Raw genomic sequence first — 18,667 nt, 5'->3', positions numbered from 1 at the left:
TGCGAGTGCGTCGACCATCTCTTCAAGGCTGATCGGATCATAGGACCAAGTAAGAAGTTGAAGCATGAGGATAGCGTCGTCGAAATGGCTTTCAGGAATGCTGAGTAAAATCCTTCCGTATGTCTCATCCAGAGTCCTAGGTAGTTCTGCGAGTGCTTTCCGCAATTTGAGTGGGGTGTAGCAATCTGCGAGAGCCTCAATCTGGCAAGCAACCCACCGGAACCTATGTTTTTGTGAGCTTTCCTGTTCACTATAGGGGATGTCCGTCAATTTTAGCTCACATGCCGTTTGCTTTCTGCATCAGCTTGGCTTCAATTTCTTTCTGGAGGTTCGGCAGGCTGCGCCATCGCTCTAGTTCGTCGCCATTCAATATCTTGTGCTTGACGTATGCGCAGATGTCATCGTTCACGGCTTCCTGCTGAATAGCTATCCTGTTTGCGGCAATCGTACAACCATGCAGAGCCTCATTGATATCTGCTTCTTTACGAGAAGTAGCAAGTATCCGACAAGCGGCAGTCTCATGTCCAGCAAGTGCTTCCAGCCAAGCAAGCACCTCGGCTCTTGGGTTTGATTCGTCAAGGGCATCAAGTATGATGGTCACGTCGGCGATTTCGCGAAGCATGTCTTGCAATATCTGTCTCAATGTGACGGTCAATGGCTGCCGAGACCCGTCGCCATGAGACTCCCACGATTGGACGAGGTGCCGTCGGCTGATAGGAGCGATTTGGAAGAGCTGATTGATGATCGAGCGTACAGCGTCTTCCAAAGATTGTTTCCGACTGTCGTTGAAGTCGAAGAAGAAATACAAGAGTATTTGCCCAGTTGTTTGTTGCTCGAGATTTTCTATGATCGTTGAACGAAGGACCGTTTTTCCACAACCAGGAATACCATAAAGCCAGAGGAACGAATTCGGTTGCTGTCTCCATTGCTTGAAGGGTTCTCCGTAGATGAACCAGTGGCCGGTACCCTCGTGTCGCAGCTGGAGCGCTTTGTTGTAGTTTGTCGACGGGTCAGAAGGCGCCAGCCATTTCAAGATCCGGCTCATCTGCTTTTGCTCCTGTATGTCTTCCGCCCTCTCGCCATACTTTTCCATAGTCTCGTGCAATACGTCAAGGTTCCTCGACACTGAGTATTTGGAATAAGTCATAGCCAGGCGCGTTAGATAGTGCCATCTCACTTCCTCAAATCAAGCGACGCTTGAAGCTTGGTCGTAGCCTCGACCTGACTCGGCACCATCTCAGTCAGCACGTCCTTTGCGTAAGCAGCCGCCGCCATTGCCGCGTAGCCCTGCCATCGCTTGCTCTTGTGTGAGTCTGAGCGATCGCAAATACCTCGAACTACCAGACAAGGGAACCGATTCATAAAACCCGCGGCTTCCATCTCGAAACACATTATATTTCTCTCCCTTGCCAAAGCATCTCTTGTCCTTGCATCTTTCATCAGCTGATTGGCAGATGCGATGATCCCGTAATGGACGGCTGGATTGTCGACATCGTCTGACCTTTCCATACGTTCGACAAGATTGGATGACTGCGTTCCGCAAAGGTTGATACAGTATCCATTAGGACAACGTTGGCGTGATACAGTAAGTCTTCCTTCGAATCTGGACGGCTGTATTTGGCCCTGAGTTTGGGCTTCGTTCGGAGAATATTGATGATCCGCTCATCGATATCATGGCCGTCACTCTCGTAGACGCTTTCGAGAATACTGATGACAGTGAGTACGACTGCTGGCGGCTGGTCCAGGAAACCAGTCTGCTGGAAAGATTGACCTTGTATAGACTTTCCGTAGTCGTACTGATACACCCCGCCCGTATGGTCCATGGGAGAACTCACGACAACGTCTCCGAGACGGATATCATGCTTTGTCGGTGCGCCGCCACCATACCAACCATTAGCCCGACCCTGATGTTAGGGAAGCTGTTGAGCATGTTGGTTGCGACACTTGCTGCAGAGCTCAAGCCATACTCGCCGCGTGGGAGCACAGCAATCACCACATTATGACTGACATTTCTCCCAAAGTATGGCCATTGCTATCGTGAGCAGCGAGATGAGTCGGTAGTGCATGCTCCTTGTCAAGGAATTGTCGAGCTGCGGTGTGTTCCAATGATAGGGCGCAGATCCAGCCCACGGTGTATATTTGCGGATTCGACATGAGCAAGAGGTGAATCCCGGAACGAGAAGAGACCTTTCAAATCAGATGTCAGTATCTACGACGCGGCCAGCAGATGAGTAGGATTCTGTGAGACTTTATAAAAGTGAGTTGAAATCCCGGGTTTCGCCAGTCGACACCCACGCTCAAGAGCACTAATGAAGCTATAGCGCGCGATAGGCGAGCCTGCATATCCATATATTGGAAACCATATGTCAGCTATGCCGTCTGATCCGACTTGCCACTTCCTGGAGATGTCCGGAGAGATCGTTGGAATTGAGCAATCGCATGCGTGCAAAATGAGCGTTTCCATGTTGCTGCTTTATCCTTGGATATATTTAATGGTTTGCACAAACTGTGCTCATACATTAATCAGTAAGTCTTGGCAGTGTGACTACTTAACAAGGTTACTACTGCAACTATTAATTTTCGTCGGCGACTCACTTCCAAGCCCTAATTCCATATCTGCGACCAAATTTCGATCATCGATCACTACGGAACAGATGTTCCCAGATACGGGAGTCATTGAAGTTTGCTATAGCGCAGTGTTTGTAGCCTCGCGAGGAGTGGTCAACTCGGATTGTACATGCCCATGTTGGTGTGCACCCCTCGATGGTCGTGGTTGCCACTCCAGACATCAGATCAACGTAGGTCTTTCCGTCATACATGAGTGGATGCCTTCAGTCGGGCTAATCGGTGCGACAAATCCTGCTCCAGCTCTTTGGTGGCCGCTTGATCAGAATCACTGAGCGTACTGACATCAGGACGCTCAGATCCGGGCCCAGGCAAAGATGACCTTGTGAGAAACGTTTGTACGGCTTTCGCCTGACGCTCAGTAAGAAAGGTACAGAGCTGTACCACAACCATCGTTCGAACTTCGCCAAGAGGATCTGATTGTATGCTGGTGCTATCATCAGTCAAATTTCTACTATCTATGGCGTGCTGAAGTGACATTGTGACTGCGAGGTAAACATTCAGGAGCATCATGTGGCAGGCCATGACCATATGGCGTACCATACTGCTCGACCGGTGGCCTGGACCTCGGAAGCTATCGCCTGAACTCGGTGTCGACGCGATGCTTCCAACAGACGGTGATACCGATGCCGGGGTAATAGTATCAGATGGATGAGATCGCAATAACTCAGAATGTGCATTCATGGACGGCTGCGAAAACTGGTCGTTGAGAAGCTGTAAGGTACCCAATAGATCGTGAGATGCAGCAAAGATATTGTGAAGAAGATCGCAACCCTCATCAGCCGTTGAACTTGTGCCACTTGCTCTTTGTGGGCGGGTGAGTGGACGGACGTCCGAAGAGGCGCTGACGAGCCAGCTAGTCAAGGTCTGGAAGGCCGAGTCATCGGCGAATGGTCCCTTGCGATGAAGCTCAATACTACTTTGCTCCAGGGTTTCCATCGAGTTTGCCAAGTCGAGGACTGCACTGTACAGGGAGCATGCACGAGTACTTAGCTCCGACAAGCGAGCGATGAGAGATTCTGGCCCGCGTTTCTCCTGATTCGTAGCCTGATGAGATGTCTTCTGAGCATCACCTGAACAGGTCTGCTTCTCGGCGACGTGATTTGAAAGATGTGTTCCTCGAGCTGGTGTGGGAATTAAGTCCATCATGCTGTTCTCTCTAGAGTTCGGCGAGAACGAATGCTGGATCATATACTGACTGACTGATGTCTCAAAATTCCAAGGCTCTGGATGCATGATTGAATTTTCGATCTCGGTCCAATCCACAGACGGTGTATCGGCCCAGTTGATGGCATCCAAATAGTCGTTGACATGCTGTTCTTCAATGATGCTCGGAATTGCGCTGTTGTATGGAGAATTACCATCTATCGCGCCAAGGTCGACACCGAGGTTGCCGGTCCCGTTTAATCCCGATGGTTGTCGCCCGGACAAGTCGCTCAACTTCCGCTTTCTGGGTCGGTTCGAGCTTGGTCGGCCTTTGGGCAAGCACGAGCTGTATACACATTGTGATTTGGACCGACTGCAGCGATCACAGGCGCCATCTTCTGACGAGCGATTACATCGCAGCTTTTGTTTATGACATCGATCACACGATTGCCGTTTCGGTACGCCGGCCGCACTGGCTGGAATGGTTTGCATGTCGGATATTACTGCCAGTTCGGAGCCATTACCAAACGATCAAAGAAGATAGAGGTCTCGATTCAACAAAGGATAGTCAAATGTGTGATGGAGGTTGTTGTTGGTAAAGATTGTGGTCATGAACAAGGAGTTCAGGGCGAAACCACGATGTCGCACGGTCCACCTCTACAAGCTGCGATTCCGACTCAGCGAGCGCAAAGAATCCAGAACACTGCTCTCCACCAATATATCATTCTCTAGACTACACTGAGCTACCTCAGAGTTTCAATTTCGTTGCCTATAGAATGGACGATCGCTGTGATACTCGTGGCTACGCTTAACACGCCATCACGATGCGAGCAGAGAGTATGAAGTCGGTCGGAAGCTCCCCCTCTCTTCAAGCGCACATCACGAAAAGCAGCAAGCAAGGTACTCTTGATCTCAGTCTTGCTATCAGTGCATCTCGTGACGTTCAGGCGGCAGCTCAAAAACGATATCTCCATATGCGAAGTTCTCAAGTCCTGATGTGGATAAATTTGAGAGCGGTCAGAAACACCTTCGGCGATTTCAAGCACGTGATTCGGTGATTTATGCCTCCCATCAAAGATGTCGGTCATTTATATCTGGCTCCTGGCTCAAAACGTACAGATTTAAACACAAAAGGACACGACTCTTCGGCTCTGAAGCTTCTTCGGCTGTTTTCTCATCGTCAAAAATGTCCGTATGGATGTTTCATAAGCTGTCATGCTTCGACCATAAAAGGACCGGTCTCTCTGCACCAGAATGTCCTGTTCATTAACAATCTGCTCTGACAGAGAGAAGTCTCGAAAACAACTCCAGGTCTCGAATATCAACCATTCAGACATCTCAAGAAAACATGGCAGCTTTGATCAATCGTGTGTGGACAGCATTCAGCCCTCCTCAGGTCACTAAGCAGAAGGACGCTCTCAAATTTGGCGTACTGGGCGCTGCCAGTATTGCGTGAGCCCATCATCCAGGAGTCTTCTGTTCTTATTCCTCTTGCTGATCATCTGCCGCAGCCCCCTATCTCTGATCATCCCAGCAAGATCTCATCCCGAGGTAATCGTTCAAGCTGTCGCCGCACGAGATCGTTCCAAGGCCGAAGCCTTTGCAAAGACCCATGGAATACCAGAAGTCAAGGATTCATACCAGGATATACTCGACGACCCCAATATCGACTGTATTTTCATTCCCCTCCCCAACGGCCTCCACTTCGAATGGGCAGTCCGCGCCATCCGCGCCGGAAAACATGTCCTCCTCGAAAAACCATCGACCTCCAATGCCAAAGAAGCGGAAATCCTGTTTAATCTTCCCGAGCTATCTGGACCTGATGCTCCTGTGCTTCTAGAAGCCTTTCACAACCGCTTTCACCCTTCCTGGAACCTCTTTGCATCTCTGATAAAGCCCGAGGAGGTGCTGCACATAAAAACCCACTCCATGATTCCTTGGTGGGCAACTTCAAAGTCAGACATTCATTTCAACTACAAGCTTTCAGGAGGCACGATGATGGCAATGGGAACCTACAACTACGCAGCCTTGCGTCTCCTCTTTGGCTCTTCACCACTCGAATGTGTTAGCTGTGACGCATCAGCCTATAAAGATGGCGAGCATGCAAATTGCGATTACGAATTCAAAGCTACTTTCCGCTTTCCGAATGGTGCGATTGGGGAAGCTAGTAGTACTTTGCAGGGCGAGACGATTTTGAAACCTTCTCATGTTACTGTTACGACGAAAGAGGTTGTTATCGCCGATGCCTCTTTACCTTCTGATCAGGAAAAGGTTCGCTCGCAGGTTCTCACACTCAATGGAATGATTCATGGAGTTTTCTGGCATCGTATCGACAACACCTCCAATTTTACCCTTCGCAATAAATCAACCCACCGAATCATCAGAAGGTGGACGGAGAATACGACACGCAAAGCCTATACTTTTGAAGAAGCAGGAGGCGAGTTTGCAGAGTTGCCGGGAGAAGCGCATTGGATGTCCTATCGCTATCAATTGGAGGCTTTTGTGAACAAGATCAGAAGAAGGGATGTGCAGACTTGGGTGAATGGAGAAGACTCGATTGCACAGATGGAGATGATAGATATGGCGTATGAGAAGAGTGGACTCGGTGCAAGACCCAGCAGTGTATTCCGCTGAGATTGAGCATCGCTCGTTAATAATACAAAGAGATCGAGAAGGGCTCGAAGAAGTATAACGGGGTGTTTTGGGATAGATCAACTAAGAAATTGACATTCACGCTTCTAATAATCGACCACAAAGACCATTACTAACTACATACCTCACCTCTCCATTCCCCGTCTTATACCCAAAGTACCCTTGCACATCTTGCTTCCCCCAACTACCTTCCCTTTCACCCTCTTTCCCTTCCATATCCTTCTCCACACCCTCAATATCAACCAGTATCAAATAACAAGCCCCCTTCTCCCGTCCCTCAGCCTCCCAAACCCCCCACCCACACCCCTCCCTCTGCATACATATCTCACAACACTCCCCTGCCCCCTCTGTCTGCACTTTCTCCAAGCCCCCACCCTCCAAAGCACTAAAACCATTAACCCGCAAATTCCTACTGTTTTGCGAAAGTAGGTGCGGGGTTGCGCAGGCAGAGTGAGAGGTTAATGTTGTGGTGGCGTGGCGGGTGAGGGTTAGAATGGAGGATTTGTATTCTGTGTGGGTGAAGGTTATGGTGTAGGGTGTCTTTGTGATGGTGGTGAGGTTTGTGGCTAGGCCGTTTGGGCCGGTGGGAAGGGGTGGTGGAGAAGGTGTTGTAGTCGATGAGGATGTGGTTGATGTCGAGTTGAATGTCGATGGAGCATAAGTTGAGTTCGAAGTTGCAGAGATGGATGTCGAATTTGCCGTCAAGGTCGAAGCAGCAGCAGAAGTAGACGCATGCGGAAATGCAGCGTGCGAAGTAAACCAAGCTGCTACATTCATCCTCCTTACCAATGATGAAGAAGGCAAAAGCAGCACAGTACTTGTGATTGTACCATACACTGTGCGATTGCTGAACACAGTCTCCGGCCTCAGCGTCACGGTCGCCAACTTCGTCTCTGTGAGTAGCAGAACCTCCGTGGTATGCAATTGCACCTGTTGCACACACTCCACACCAGCTGCAAAGACTCCCTCTGTCGGACGAACGAGTTTCGGTTTCTTGTTGCTGGAAATCTTGGTGCTCGCTCTTGCTGCATGAGGATGAGCCAGTTCCCTCTTCTCCTTCCCTGCGGGCTCGGAGGTACTGTTCCTCACACCCACCCACCCACTGGGTTCAGCAATCCAATATGTAGATCTAGAGGTAAAGTACCGATACACCGTGCTCGTCCTCGTCTTCGTCTCATGCTTCCAATCCGTACTAGTCCCAAATTTCGTGCTTGTAATGTAAAACGTGCCATTCACAGCCGCGGAAGAAACATATTTCGTCTTCGTTGTCAAAACACTGAAGAGTGTGGAAAAGGGCTTTGGCGTTATAGTCGTGGTGAGTGTCGTACTGTTGTGTAGGATTACAGGGAAAAGTTCTGTTGTGTGGAAGAGAGATAATGTGGAAGTTGGGAGACTCGCAACGGAAGAAGAGCCATAGGTTGTTGAGCAGAGAACTACCGTCTTCGTCGCTAGGTGTGATGATATTGAAATGGCCCAGATGGTTGGAAGTAATATTATCCAGGTGAGTACGATGTTGCAAAACATGTTTGCTTTGTCTCAAAATGCAGTCAAGGTCTTGACCAGAAGGGCAGAAGAAGCGACGAGCTGATAGACTCGCAACGAGATTCAAACGGCGAAACCGATGATGGTGGTATTAGATACTGTAAGAGAGTGACGTGGCAAAGAGACAGAATGGTTGGAAGGCGAAAAGTGCTTGTATTGCTCAAAAAATGATCGATCACTTCTCCTATTCATCCTCTCCGTACAAGGTCGGATACTATCAACGGTTCTCCTGGATAGGCAGAGACGTTGGACTTTTTGCGATTCATCGTGAACGGTTTTCGGCACGTAAAGATCAAGGGCCAATTTCTCACAAGACGATCGGTACTTACTGTCCACAGCTCGTGCGGTGCGAATCTTGCAATTTTGCAGCGAATTTTCAAGCACGAAAACACGCTGCAACAAAGGTTGTGATCGATGCGTCCAAATTGAATCGGAAGCGCTTATACCCCTGCCAAGACACAGTGCACGGTTCTCATGACCTTGGTGGGCGGAAACAGACCCTGGCGCACTCGAAGAAAACAGGGAGAAGCAAATGTACATTGGATATAGGCAACGAAACAAAGGCTGTAGAGTCCAAGTCCAAAAAGACGCAAATCTCGTCTTGAACCCCAATCCCTCGGTATCAGAAGAAGAGAAAACCAAGATAGGTAGAGTATAACAACAACGCCAGTCGTGGAGTCCCTGGAATAAGATACAACCACATATATATCCCCTGTCCCAGTAATGAAGATGGTTTGTCTTCGTATGCAATCGCGCTTTTTTCTCTTTTCTCATCATGAAATTGACATTCCCAAAACTCCAAAGTCGGCAAAGCAGGAGGCGACTTTACATGATAATCGAGGGAGTGTCGACGTTGGCCTTGATAGTCTTGTGAGGGAGAACACTAAATCGGACGTTAGTTGCTGGACAATAAGCAGAGAGTGAGTGAGGTTTGCATACCTTCCACCGTTGACGTAGATCTCGTCGCCAACAGTGACATCGTCACCGAGAACGCAAATGTTCTCAAGACGAGCCCAACGACCGACGACGCTGTTCCAGCCAACGATCGTGCTCTTGACCCAGGCGTGCTCCTTGATCTTTGAGTTTGAGAGCAAGACACAGCGCTGTAGTCTGACACCATCACCAATCACACAGTTGGGGCCAATGACAACGTTGGGGCCAATCTTGCAGTTGTTTCCGATCTTTGCTGAAGGGTCGATCAAGACGTTGCCGCCGTGAACATATGACTCGGAGGTGGATGTGAGGTCCTTGCTGCCCTTCTTTGTGAGGGAAGAAAGGTACAGGCAAGTTCCGGAGAGGAAATCCTTGGGCTGACCAACGTCCATCCAGAAGCCCTCGAGATCCATCGAGTGCAATTGGCCGTCCTTGGTCATGGAGGGGAAAGTCTCTTGCTCGATGGATGTGGGGCGGAGCTCGATACGCTGGAGAACGCTGGGGTTGAGGATGTAGATACCGGCGTTGATGCGGTTGCCGACAAACTCAATAGGCTTCTCGACGAAGCGATCGATGCGGGAAGCGTGGTTGGGCTTGTGGACAACGACACCGTACTTTGAGGGCTCCTCGACCTTTGTGACAATGATGGTGCCCTCATCACCGTGCGCCTTGTGGAAGTCGGCCATTTGCTTGAAGGGGTATTCGCAGATGACGTCCGAGTTCAGCACAAAGAAGGGAGTGTCGTCCTTGCCGAGAATCTTCTCGGCGAGCTTCAGAGGTCCAGCGGTGCCGAGAGGCTCGGTCTCGACGGAGAAATCGATCTTGACATTGTATTGCTCCTCGTACTGTGTGCATAGTGTCAGAGTTGCGCAATCTTTAGACGGTGTGGGGCAGGCTGGGTACCTTTGCGAGGGCAGCAGTCATGATCTCGGGGCGGTAGTTGACGGCGAGGACAATGTTGGTGACACCGGCGGCAGCGAGCGCGGCGACTTGGTGCTCAATCATGGGCTTGTTGCCAAACTCGACCAGCGGTTTGGGGAGAGTGAGCGTCTTGGAGGCCAGTCAGTATGGCCGGAGGGGCTTTGTCAAGCATGCGGTAGAGACGTACAAGAGGACGCAGACGGGTACCGAAACCGCCGACAAGAATGAGAGCTGCACCGCATTGTCAGTCTTGCTCTCCCGGCTTCCGCTCTTTGCAACATTGCGAGCGAGGACCGGCGCCGACTTACCCTTCATGATGAACTAAAAGTGTGGGGAGGGTTGTTGATTAAAAGTAGTGGCAGCAAGTGTCGATTGACAGAGTTGGTCAAAGAGAGCAAAGAAGCGAACGGAGGGTGCAGAATTACAAGAAGATGGCTGCGAATGCGAATTGGGCAAGGGGAGGGGCTGACGACGGCTGCTGGCCACTTTAACTGTGAACAGCGTGTCAACCAGGGCCCAGGGGGTCGATGAGCGGCTCCGAAAGACCCTCAGAATCCCGATGCTTGGCAATGAACATGCTCTCTGCCACCGCCTCCTTGCTTCTAATTTCGACCCAACGGCCGACTAGCTCTCCTGATGACACGAACGAAAGACCTGGACTCGACTGACCCCCTTTAGCATCTCAGCTGAAACCATCAACCCATCTGTGGAACCACATGTTTGCACCTTTTTACATCGTTTGCAAATGTCTCTGCATTTGGTCCGACTCGAATATGTCGTTCCTTCTAAATTTGTATGTAGCACCTCCTGCCTGCAAGCATGCGCCTTCAACGCCGCGCCCTTGAATATGCGAATTTCACTCTCCGAAATCTTGACTGTATCCCATATATGTTCCACACTTATGCAATCTACTCGTTGTAATGGTAAACCTGAGAGAATCCATGTTAGCAATTGCATCAAGGCAATATCCACACAGTGTATACTCACAAAGTAGTTGGGAATACCCCAACTGCTCCATCCTAGACGTTTGGCCATCTTTGCAAATCCTTCCGTCTCGATGAGGTGGTAGAAGGGGAATGGTGGGAACATGGCACCATCTCTGTGAACATCGCCCTTGACGAGCAATGCTGTCCCGCCTACACCATCCAAGTTGACAATGTCTTTGGGGTTACCACCGGGGTCTGTCGCATCTATTAGTCTACATGTTCGATCGTGTGTCAGGTTCAACTTACGGCTCATGTATGCCATCAAACTTCTGTATGTTGCCATTTCGGCATAACCCTCGAGCAGAATCTCGTCCGGTCCCATCTTCGAGGCCAGATTCTGAGCAGTGTTGCTGTCGATCCAGCTGTTGAAGTCATAGGGTCTGACATCCATGGCGCCCTTCTCCTTGTCGTAGAAACGCTGAAAGCAGTTGGGAACAATAATGGGCTTATCAAAAGCGGCCAAATCTTGGATCAACGAGTGAGGTGTCTCGACAATGTCGGAATCGAGCCAGAGGACCCAGGAGGTGGTTGGACCGAGAGTTGTGAACAGCAAGGCGTTTCTCGCGCGCGACATGGCAGCACGGCGCTCCTTCTGGGCCGACATGGCATGACGATCGTGCTCTGCTTGCGACGTGAGTGGAGGCTCATCTTCCTGGCGAAGGATTGTGATGGATGCGAATTTCTTGCTGCTCGATTGTGTTCTGGCGATTTGTTCTTGGAGCTGAGCTGTTGCTGAATTGCCCTCACGTCCCTTGGGGATGATGAAACCCAAGCTGATCAGGTCGTGAGGATAGGTCAGGGCGACCAAGTTCGTCCAGTACTCTTCGTAGAAGCGGGCGAGCGGAGTAAGAATAAGAACACTTTCACGGTTGCCAATAGGATCGGCAGTATTTGTGACATTGTTCATGTGGTAGTGGACAACTGGCGGAGGGGGAGCCTTCTCGCCAGGCTTGAGATTGGACTTGAAGAAGGGGAGCGACGGCGGGGAGAGGGCATTGGAGGCGGCATCTTTCGACTTGAGCAGTTGTCGCGCACCAGGAACATGCAATGCCGGGACAGCGTCGGTCGAGGAGAAGATGAAGATGAGGAAGCCGATAGTCAACAGGCCGGCCAAAACCAGAGTGATGGGATTGGTCCGGCGAAGAGATCGTGCGACGGCCATTTTGGATGCTGGAGGGCATAATCAGCATACTGTCAAGTCACACAGCTTGCTTGTATACCTAGGTACACGGTCAGAGGGGCTAGAAAGACTTACAGATGGGGACTTTTTCCTGTGGCTATCGAACGCTGGACATAACTCGAGCAGCCAGACGCTGCGAGTGCAAAAGAGACAGTGCGTGAAGCAGGGACAGCAGATACAGAGTGACCTCCTTTGACGGAGACGGGTGCAAGGAGAATAATACGAATACAGGACACGGAGGTCCAACGCTTTTCCCGACGCGCACGCTACGCACAGCCAGCTTGCCTACCAGCCAGCAGCCAACAGCCAACAGCCAACAGCCAACAGCCAACAGCCAACAGCGAGCGACTTGCCAAAAATTGCGGAGAGCCAAGGGGGTCACTGGTCAGATCAATGTTTCATCGCTCCTGCCACTTTTACGTCTGTGCTTCTGAATTGTGCATCTGCAGCATCCCCACAACGTCACCATTCCAGATCGCTCCTTCCTGCTGTATCTTTTTTTTCCCTCTTAGTGTTACGACAAGATATCACAATGTTGCGCCGCACTTCGAAATGCCTGTCTCGGCGCCAGGCCCTGCTATCACGTCCGCGCTATCTTAGCACCACACTGCCTAACAGGTTCGCAACGCCGACTTCTGGGTTTGCGCCGACCTGGGACAAGATCAAAGAAAGCTTGAAGGCCCCCGTCGAGCAATTCATGCCAACAGCCCGCCCTTCATACATCACCGAGAGCTTCTCGTCCGACACATCCGACCATCTTATCCGCACTTGCACCGTCCTAACTTCGGAGCCCAAAGCCACCCCGCTCGAAAAACTGCTCGATCGCATACCACAGTTCCAAGCAGGAAACGAAACGGGCTTGTTCACCGACTTTCTCCTGTTGGTCACTCCGTCCTACGCCGCAGACCTGAGAAAGCAGAAACATGTCATTGAGAAAGCATTGACGCGCATCTTCTCTGTTAAAGAGCTGGACAAGGACCTACACAGCAGACTCGGTGGAGATTCCAGAGAGGCTGTCAGACTCGTTGCTGCAGTCGTTGACAGGCTACCGAAACCCTCGCACTTGGATGCCTCTGCAGTCGGCGACATTGGCTCCGAAGGTATTGCTCTACGCTTGATAGCAAACGAGAACCCCATCTGGAAGCCCGAGCTCGCAAGAGACGATCCTCGCGCTGCTCTCTCGGACAACAAGTACCGTTTCTTGAGCTTCCACCTGGACGATGCCGCCACTCCTGCGCACATGCTTCCAATCGTCCAACTCCCGCTTGCCAACACCATCTTCCACAATGGCTTAACCTCTACCCTAATCTGGCGCAAGTACTCTCTACACAAAGATGGCAAGGGTCTCGTTCAAACAGACGAGCAGGTCTGCGACTCTCATCGCGTCAAGCTTCCCAAACCATCTGCTTCTCGCCAGACCACTACACTAGCTCTGTCGGCGCCACTTGTACCTCTGACCTCTGCCAGGTCTGTTGTGGCATGCATGGGAAACATCATCCGTCGCCTGTCTGCTGACTCTGGACTTGGTTCACATGATCCGACAAAAGAGGCTATACTAGCTTCTCACGAACTTGAGCAATCCGTCACGTCGTATCACAAGACTCGAGGACTCTCTCCTCGCGCCGTCTCTGTCTGGGCTCTGGTCATTCCGGAAAAGACTTTTTCTGGAGGTCTATCTATGGCAGCCAAGGTTCTCGGCGAGAGAGACCTGCCCGAGTTGTGGAAGTCGGGTTCAAATCACGACACCGATGCTTCCCAGCCTAATCTGTTGACACTACTCCAACATGGTGCACGTCTTCATAAAGTCCTGTCGGGAGGTGGTGGCTGGGGCAAGAAGGCTGGTCTGCTCTCGTTGGACCCCGACAGCGGCTATGGCCAGCACCCGCCGTGGGAAGAAATTGCACCAGCACAACAAACTGATGCCGAGTATATCGAAGGTCTCTCCCCTGTGCCAGCTGATCTGCACAATGTCTGGGGGTTCGAGCCACAAGAACTGCCCAGCATCGTCAACAAGGGAGATTTCATCCAGTTCTACATCTCACCATCCGCTTCCTCTGAAGAGGCACTTGCACAGCACAAAACCGGCGACAATATTCACGAGTCCATTCCGGCACATGTCAAGACTGTAGAGTTTGGCAGCGTTCCGAGCACCGTCGATGATATGCCAAGCAGTCAAAAAATGGCGTCACAAGGGCAAGACACTGTGCAAACATATCCGAACCATTTCGGTGCTTTGTCAGAGACTGGCATCGCCATGTTTTTCGGTCTCCAATCAAGCAAAGAATCGTCATCCAAAGTCCATGATGCCCAAGACGCAGCGACCAAGATTGATGTGCCATTTGGTAGAATCAGATCACGATCACAGAGCTCAGTATCTTCAAGGGCAAAGCAGGCTCAAGCAGGTTTCGGCTTTTCGCCTTCGACCCCCTTGCAATCTTGGACCTCTAGCCATCACCTCTTCGGGAGGAAGCTGTAGGTAGCATATTGTATTTCTGGTCGTAACATTCCAACCAACCTGACAAAGTACATGGCAATACAGAACGCGTTATCAAACGCCACGGCGAAACCTAGCAACAGATAGTGCACCACTGAACAGAGACCCGCCTCCCAAACATTCAGACAATACCATCTGGCAAGGTGCAACAAAGTCAGCTCTCACTCCTCGAGAGCTTAGGAAGATTAGTCGAGTCCCAAAAATACCAAACAAGAACTGGACCTCAGCGGACATCAACGAAGCCCGCCGAACGATCAAGCAAGCCAAGGTCCAGACAGAATCTGAGGGCTCCGAGGCCAAGACAGAAATTTTGAACCTTTCTTTCAAGATCTCCAAACCCACGAAATGGGACAGTCTAGATGTGCCTATGGACCAGCTCTACATAAGCAGTCTGACAGGGGCCAGACACCAGTCATGGGCCACTCAAACATTGCAAGACGTGATATCGCCGAAGGCTTTTGAGCAGTGGACCAAAGATGGTACTATTCCCAAGACTCAGGACAGCGTGTGGTCCCATAAAGACATTCGTCAGGCTCACACTCTCAAGAAGCGACGATGGAAGCTTCACAAACAGCTGGCCCCGACCCGCGAACAGCTAGACAACACAGTCACCACTTTCAGACGGCTCGACATGGAAACCACTCCTACAACGATCAAATCTCGAGAAGAGATTCAGGATGGAAACACTGCTCCAAGACAGGGAAAAACAACAGCCAACAAGATCAAATCGGCAGCGAAAGGACAAACCCAAGAGATGGAGCCTCCGACGATAACGGCACTAAAAGTTCAAGCACAATCTCGTGCCCGGGCTCGCATCCTCAAAGAAGCCTTCCGCGGTCTCCTCTCACCTTCTCAAGAACGCCGTGCTCTCGTCCATAAAGCTTCCCTTTCCGCAAACAAGACCTTTCATGTCACCGAAGCTCTCCTAACCCATCGTATCATGAACTTAATCACAATACACGAAGCGGGTTCCCCTCGCATCCGCATTTACGAACTGTTAGACATTGAGCGTCTCCCACTGGACGAGGAGATGAATATGACGATCGAAAAGGAAAAGAGGGCGCAGAAGAAGGATGAATTGAAAAAAGAGTTTTTCGATTGGAAAACTGCGGTTGAGGAGTTGAAAGAGGTTGTGGAGGTGAAGTGGCCAGAGGAGAGTAAGAAGAAGAAAGTCAAGGAGGTTGTTGAGCATGAAATGGAGGAGATTAGACGGTTGGAGGAAAGTGTCAGTGGATTCCTGGTTAGGTAAGGAAGGGAGTGTTGTAGATAACAAGAGTGTATCCATTTATTTCCCCTCTCATTGGCCTATATGGAAAATTCCTCACCCTCACTTCTCTTCTGCTCAAATTAATTTTTCACAGACGCCTAGATCTCAACCAACACAGCTTCGTGCGCCAATGCAATGACATTACCCCAAGATGCTCCTTGTAACGCAGGCAAATGCAAGTGCCAAAAGAAAAATATATCCTTCCAATATCTCAATCCATCTTCTCCCTCACCCTCCAGCCATCAGCCCCGAGTCACACAACCTGCACCTGACTCCTCGTCCTCCCTGCAAATCTATTCCTATACAGCCACCCAAATATCGTCGCCAACACCCACAACCTCAACACATCCACCCACTCCCTCCAACTCAATCCTCTTTCCATTGCTTTTGAATCATAATTCCTGCATACCTCGAGGAAAAGTTTCGGATCATCTGTTATCACACCATCGAGTTCTCTTCGGATGCACCATTCCATTTTCCGCACTTGGTTGACCGTCCATGCTAATATTGGTTTTTGTGCTTTTTTGGCGTCGTGAAGGAAATTTTTGCCGCCGGGGGCCATCAGGATGGGGAGGAGCATGTTGAAGCCTACATTCTTCTGATGCAGGAATTGACGGGCGTAGGAGAGGGAAAAGCCAATATGTGTGCAAGAAAACCCTGGCAAGTATTCTGCAACCAGGGGGACATATTTTGCAGCCCAGCAACCTAGAACAATTCGTTGACTCCAAGGGTGAGAGGGCAGAGCGGGTGTGGAAGTTATAGTGGCGGCGATGAGACGAATGATGTCTTCAGGATTATTATCCAGTTTTATGTCCAGCAAGACCCAAACATGCTTCCTCTCTTCCGCGGCCAGGAATTCGAGTAAATCTTGTAAACGTGGCATATGCTGCTTGGGCTCCTCTGTTGTGAGCAATGGAGCTATGAATTCCCAATCACAGTCTATGATCTTTTCTGGACGGGAGAAACAACGGTTTAGTGTGTTGTCGTGGGAGAGGACTACCACGCCATCTTTTGTTATATGGACGTCTGTCTCGACGGCGTGGGCGCCTATGGAAATTGCTCCGGCGAAGGCGGCGAGGGTGTTTTCGGGGTATTTTGCTTTGTAGCCGCGGTGGGCTATTGCTTGGGGCATTCGTGGTGGGCGGGAGGAGTCTTCAGATTTTGTGGACATGGTGGAGAAGGGAGAAGTGTCTGATTAAGAGAAGAAGATGAGAATTTGGTCAAGGCAGAGAAGTTGAAAAAGGTTCGTGGACTGGTGAGCATGACAGATAGAGAGTAATAGAGTTTGAAGAGAAGAAGGAGAATGGTACCAGTAATGAGGTAGAAAAGGCATGGGAATTTAAGACTTACAAGAAGATGTGCTATATTGCGACTCGAGATTTGTCTTGTCAGACATGTGTTCAGAATATCCAGACTGGGTAAAGACTGGTGGAGTGGAGAAGCGACGGAGTAGAGGTGTGTCTTCATTTACTTCGGAGCCTGCCATAGTTCGATGTCGACAGACAGGTGTCAGGGTATATAAATGACTTTGTCGCCCCAATCGCAATGTCTTGAATATGTTTATTGTCCTTTGAATCAAAGCGAGTGGGGTGGTGGGGAGGCCTGAGGTTGAAATAGTGGTTGTGATAAGGGTGGAAATAAGAGCAAATGATCCGCAACCAGGGTTTATGTGTCGTAGATTGTATTGGCTGTTTCACCACTCGGTAGGTTGAGCGATTGACAGCCTTCTAGAGTTCCGGCGAATCGCCACGTTTTGGCGATAAAGATGGCGTTTGATTAGATGATGTCGCGACGTGTTTTGTGATTATGTGTGGGAAGGGAAGAAGTCATCGGAAGGAAGCAGGACATTCAGGGTATTTGAGAGTTGGATAGGTCATCAGGGCAGTAAGCTTCAAACCATAACCAACTGTCCACGGTTGGAGCTAGTGGAATTCATGCCTCCATGCTCTCGCCCATCTTTCGCTCCGTTTTGTGGCGTGGGAAGCTAAGGTTATGGTTGAATTTAAGCATCGTCGGGGTCAATGGTTTTCACCGATCTTTTGGCCGTCTGATAACAAGTCTCAGTAATTGTTCTTTTGCCTAATCTAACTCTCACCATTTGCAGCAGCGTCTTGATCGCGACACCTGAAGGGTTGTTCTATCGCACAGCTGCAGCTTATCAAGTCACAATCCACCCGTACTCGTATTGGTGCCCAAACACCTTGTGCATGCTGACTCGCCGCTACAGGAGCATGATCAAGGATGAGATGTGGTTAAATTCCCGGGAGCGAAACTGTTCGGCATCCTCAATATTCCTCCACCGTTGTTTGACCTGTCATTCCAGCCATGTTTCGCCTTGCGTTTCTGAGGTTTATCAGCCTCACACATCGGGGAGAAGTTCAAGTCCATAATCCATCCCTATCTCATAACACCGTTTGAGGTTCTCCTTAAACCTTACCAAGCTTTGTGATCGACTGCAAGCATTCTGCAACGACTGACAGGTCAAACAGATCATGCGGGCGCAGCATGCATGGAGAGCTCCACTTCATAGCAGAACGTGCATAACATTACCGCTTCTGGCCGTCGGCCGCGCAAAAGCAGAATACGGGCATACTAATGGAGATCACTCGCTTTCCTTTGCAGGTACGCGTATGCGTTACAAGACTCGAAGGATTCCGCATGTGGGCTTTGATCATTCAGTAGCTGAGATACGAAACGCGGGACGGGAGGAAAGAAGGAAGGATTGAAACTCTCCTTGATGCCACGCAACAACCACGTTTGAGGCAAGAAGTTGTCCGATGGAAGTGCGCGTCTGAGCAAGAGGCTCTTCTTCAAACCATCTTTGCGACGACTTAGGGCTTTTGTAATAGAGAGGAAATAAGTCCTTCTGAGACAAGCTGCTCGTTTTCCGCGGAACAAAGCGAGTCGCGCAACCGTAAAGA

The 18,667-nt window shown here is 50.2% G+C and overlaps 8 protein-coding genes across 8 annotated transcripts; 2 read left to right on the top strand and 6 right to left on the bottom strand.

Annotated features, from left to right (window-relative positions):
• Positions 1-171: 171 nt before the first annotated feature.
• On the bottom strand, positions 172-1,410 carry AUEXF2481DRAFT_166612 (uncharacterized protein). Its single transcript, XM_013493937.1, has one exon. It carries the CDS (start codon positions 1,145-1,147, stop codon positions 278-280), a length of 870 nt encoding a protein of 289 aa, XP_013349391.1. The 5' UTR covers positions 1,148-1,410; the 3' UTR covers positions 172-277.
• A 1,401-nt stretch (positions 1,411-2,811) lies between these two features.
• AUEXF2481DRAFT_25182 (uncharacterized protein) lies at positions 2,812-4,263 on the bottom strand (the record flags this gene model as incomplete). Its single annotated transcript, XM_013493936.1, has 1 exon — positions 2,812-4,263. One exon carries the CDS (start codon positions 4,261-4,263, stop codon positions 2,812-2,814), a length of 1,452 nt encoding a protein of 483 aa, XP_013349390.1.
• Positions 4,264-4,925: 662 nt separating this feature from the next.
• On the top strand, positions 4,926-6,453 carry AUEXF2481DRAFT_166114 (uncharacterized protein). The gene is made up of 3 exons (XM_013493935.1): positions 4,926-4,959; positions 5,058-5,223; positions 5,283-6,453. The coding sequence occupies exons 2-3, from the start codon at positions 5,120-5,122 to the stop codon at positions 6,403-6,405; spliced, it is 1,227 nt and encodes a 408-aa protein (XP_013349389.1). The 5' UTR covers positions 4,926-4,959; positions 5,058-5,119; the 3' UTR covers positions 6,406-6,453.
• A 48-nt stretch (positions 6,454-6,501) lies between these two features.
• Positions 6,502-7,947, bottom strand: AUEXF2481DRAFT_25180 (uncharacterized protein; the record flags this gene model as incomplete). The annotated part of the gene is made up of 1 exon (XM_013493934.1): positions 6,502-7,947. One exon carries the CDS (start codon positions 7,945-7,947, stop codon positions 6,502-6,504), a length of 1,446 nt encoding a protein of 481 aa, XP_013349388.1.
• A 369-nt stretch (positions 7,948-8,316) lies between these two features.
• On the bottom strand, positions 8,317-10,285 carry AUEXF2481DRAFT_35153 (uncharacterized protein). The gene is made up of 5 exons (XM_013493933.1): positions 10,128-10,285; positions 10,007-10,050; positions 9,802-9,948; positions 8,905-9,743; positions 8,317-8,848 (listed from the first exon to the last, which is right to left on the bottom strand). The coding sequence occupies exons 1-5, from the start codon at positions 10,132-10,134 to the stop codon at positions 8,791-8,793; spliced, it is 1,095 nt and encodes a 364-aa protein (XP_013349387.1). The 5' UTR covers positions 10,135-10,285; the 3' UTR covers positions 8,317-8,790.
• A 30-nt stretch (positions 10,286-10,315) lies between these two features.
• Positions 10,316-12,284, bottom strand: AUEXF2481DRAFT_166081 (glycosyltransferase family 62 protein). Its single transcript, XM_013493932.1, has 4 exons — positions 12,061-12,284; positions 11,052-11,975; positions 10,807-11,000; positions 10,316-10,748 (listed from the first exon to the last, which is right to left on the bottom strand). Exons 2-4 carry the CDS (start codon positions 11,965-11,967, stop codon positions 10,728-10,730), a joined length of 1,131 nt encoding a protein of 376 aa, XP_013349386.1. The 5' UTR covers positions 11,968-11,975; positions 12,061-12,284; the 3' UTR covers positions 10,316-10,727.
• AUEXF2481DRAFT_166382 (uncharacterized protein) lies at positions 12,049-14,708 on the top strand. The gene has a single exon (XM_013493931.1). It carries the CDS (start codon positions 12,518-12,520, stop codon positions 14,459-14,461), a length of 1,944 nt encoding a protein of 647 aa, XP_013349385.1. The 5' UTR covers positions 12,049-12,517; the 3' UTR covers positions 14,462-14,708.
• A 1,155-nt stretch (positions 14,709-15,863) lies between these two features.
• AUEXF2481DRAFT_166601 (uncharacterized protein) lies at positions 15,864-17,499 on the bottom strand. Its single transcript, XM_013493930.1, has 2 exons — positions 17,097-17,499; positions 15,864-16,937 (listed from the first exon to the last, which is right to left on the bottom strand). Exons 1-2 carry the CDS (start codon positions 17,230-17,232, stop codon positions 16,000-16,002), a joined length of 1,074 nt encoding a protein of 357 aa, XP_013349384.1. The 5' UTR covers positions 17,233-17,499; the 3' UTR covers positions 15,864-15,999.
• Positions 17,500-18,667: the final 1,168 nt, after the last annotated feature.

The sequence above is a fragment of the Aureobasidium subglaciale genome (genome assembly GCF_000721755.1).
Source record: "Aureobasidium subglaciale EXF-2481 unplaced genomic scaffold scaffold_0, whole genome shotgun sequence".
NCBI lineage: Eukaryota > Fungi > Ascomycota > Dothideomycetes > Dothideales > Saccotheciaceae > Aureobasidium > Aureobasidium subglaciale.
This window is presented reverse-complemented; position numbering and strand designations above follow the sequence as displayed.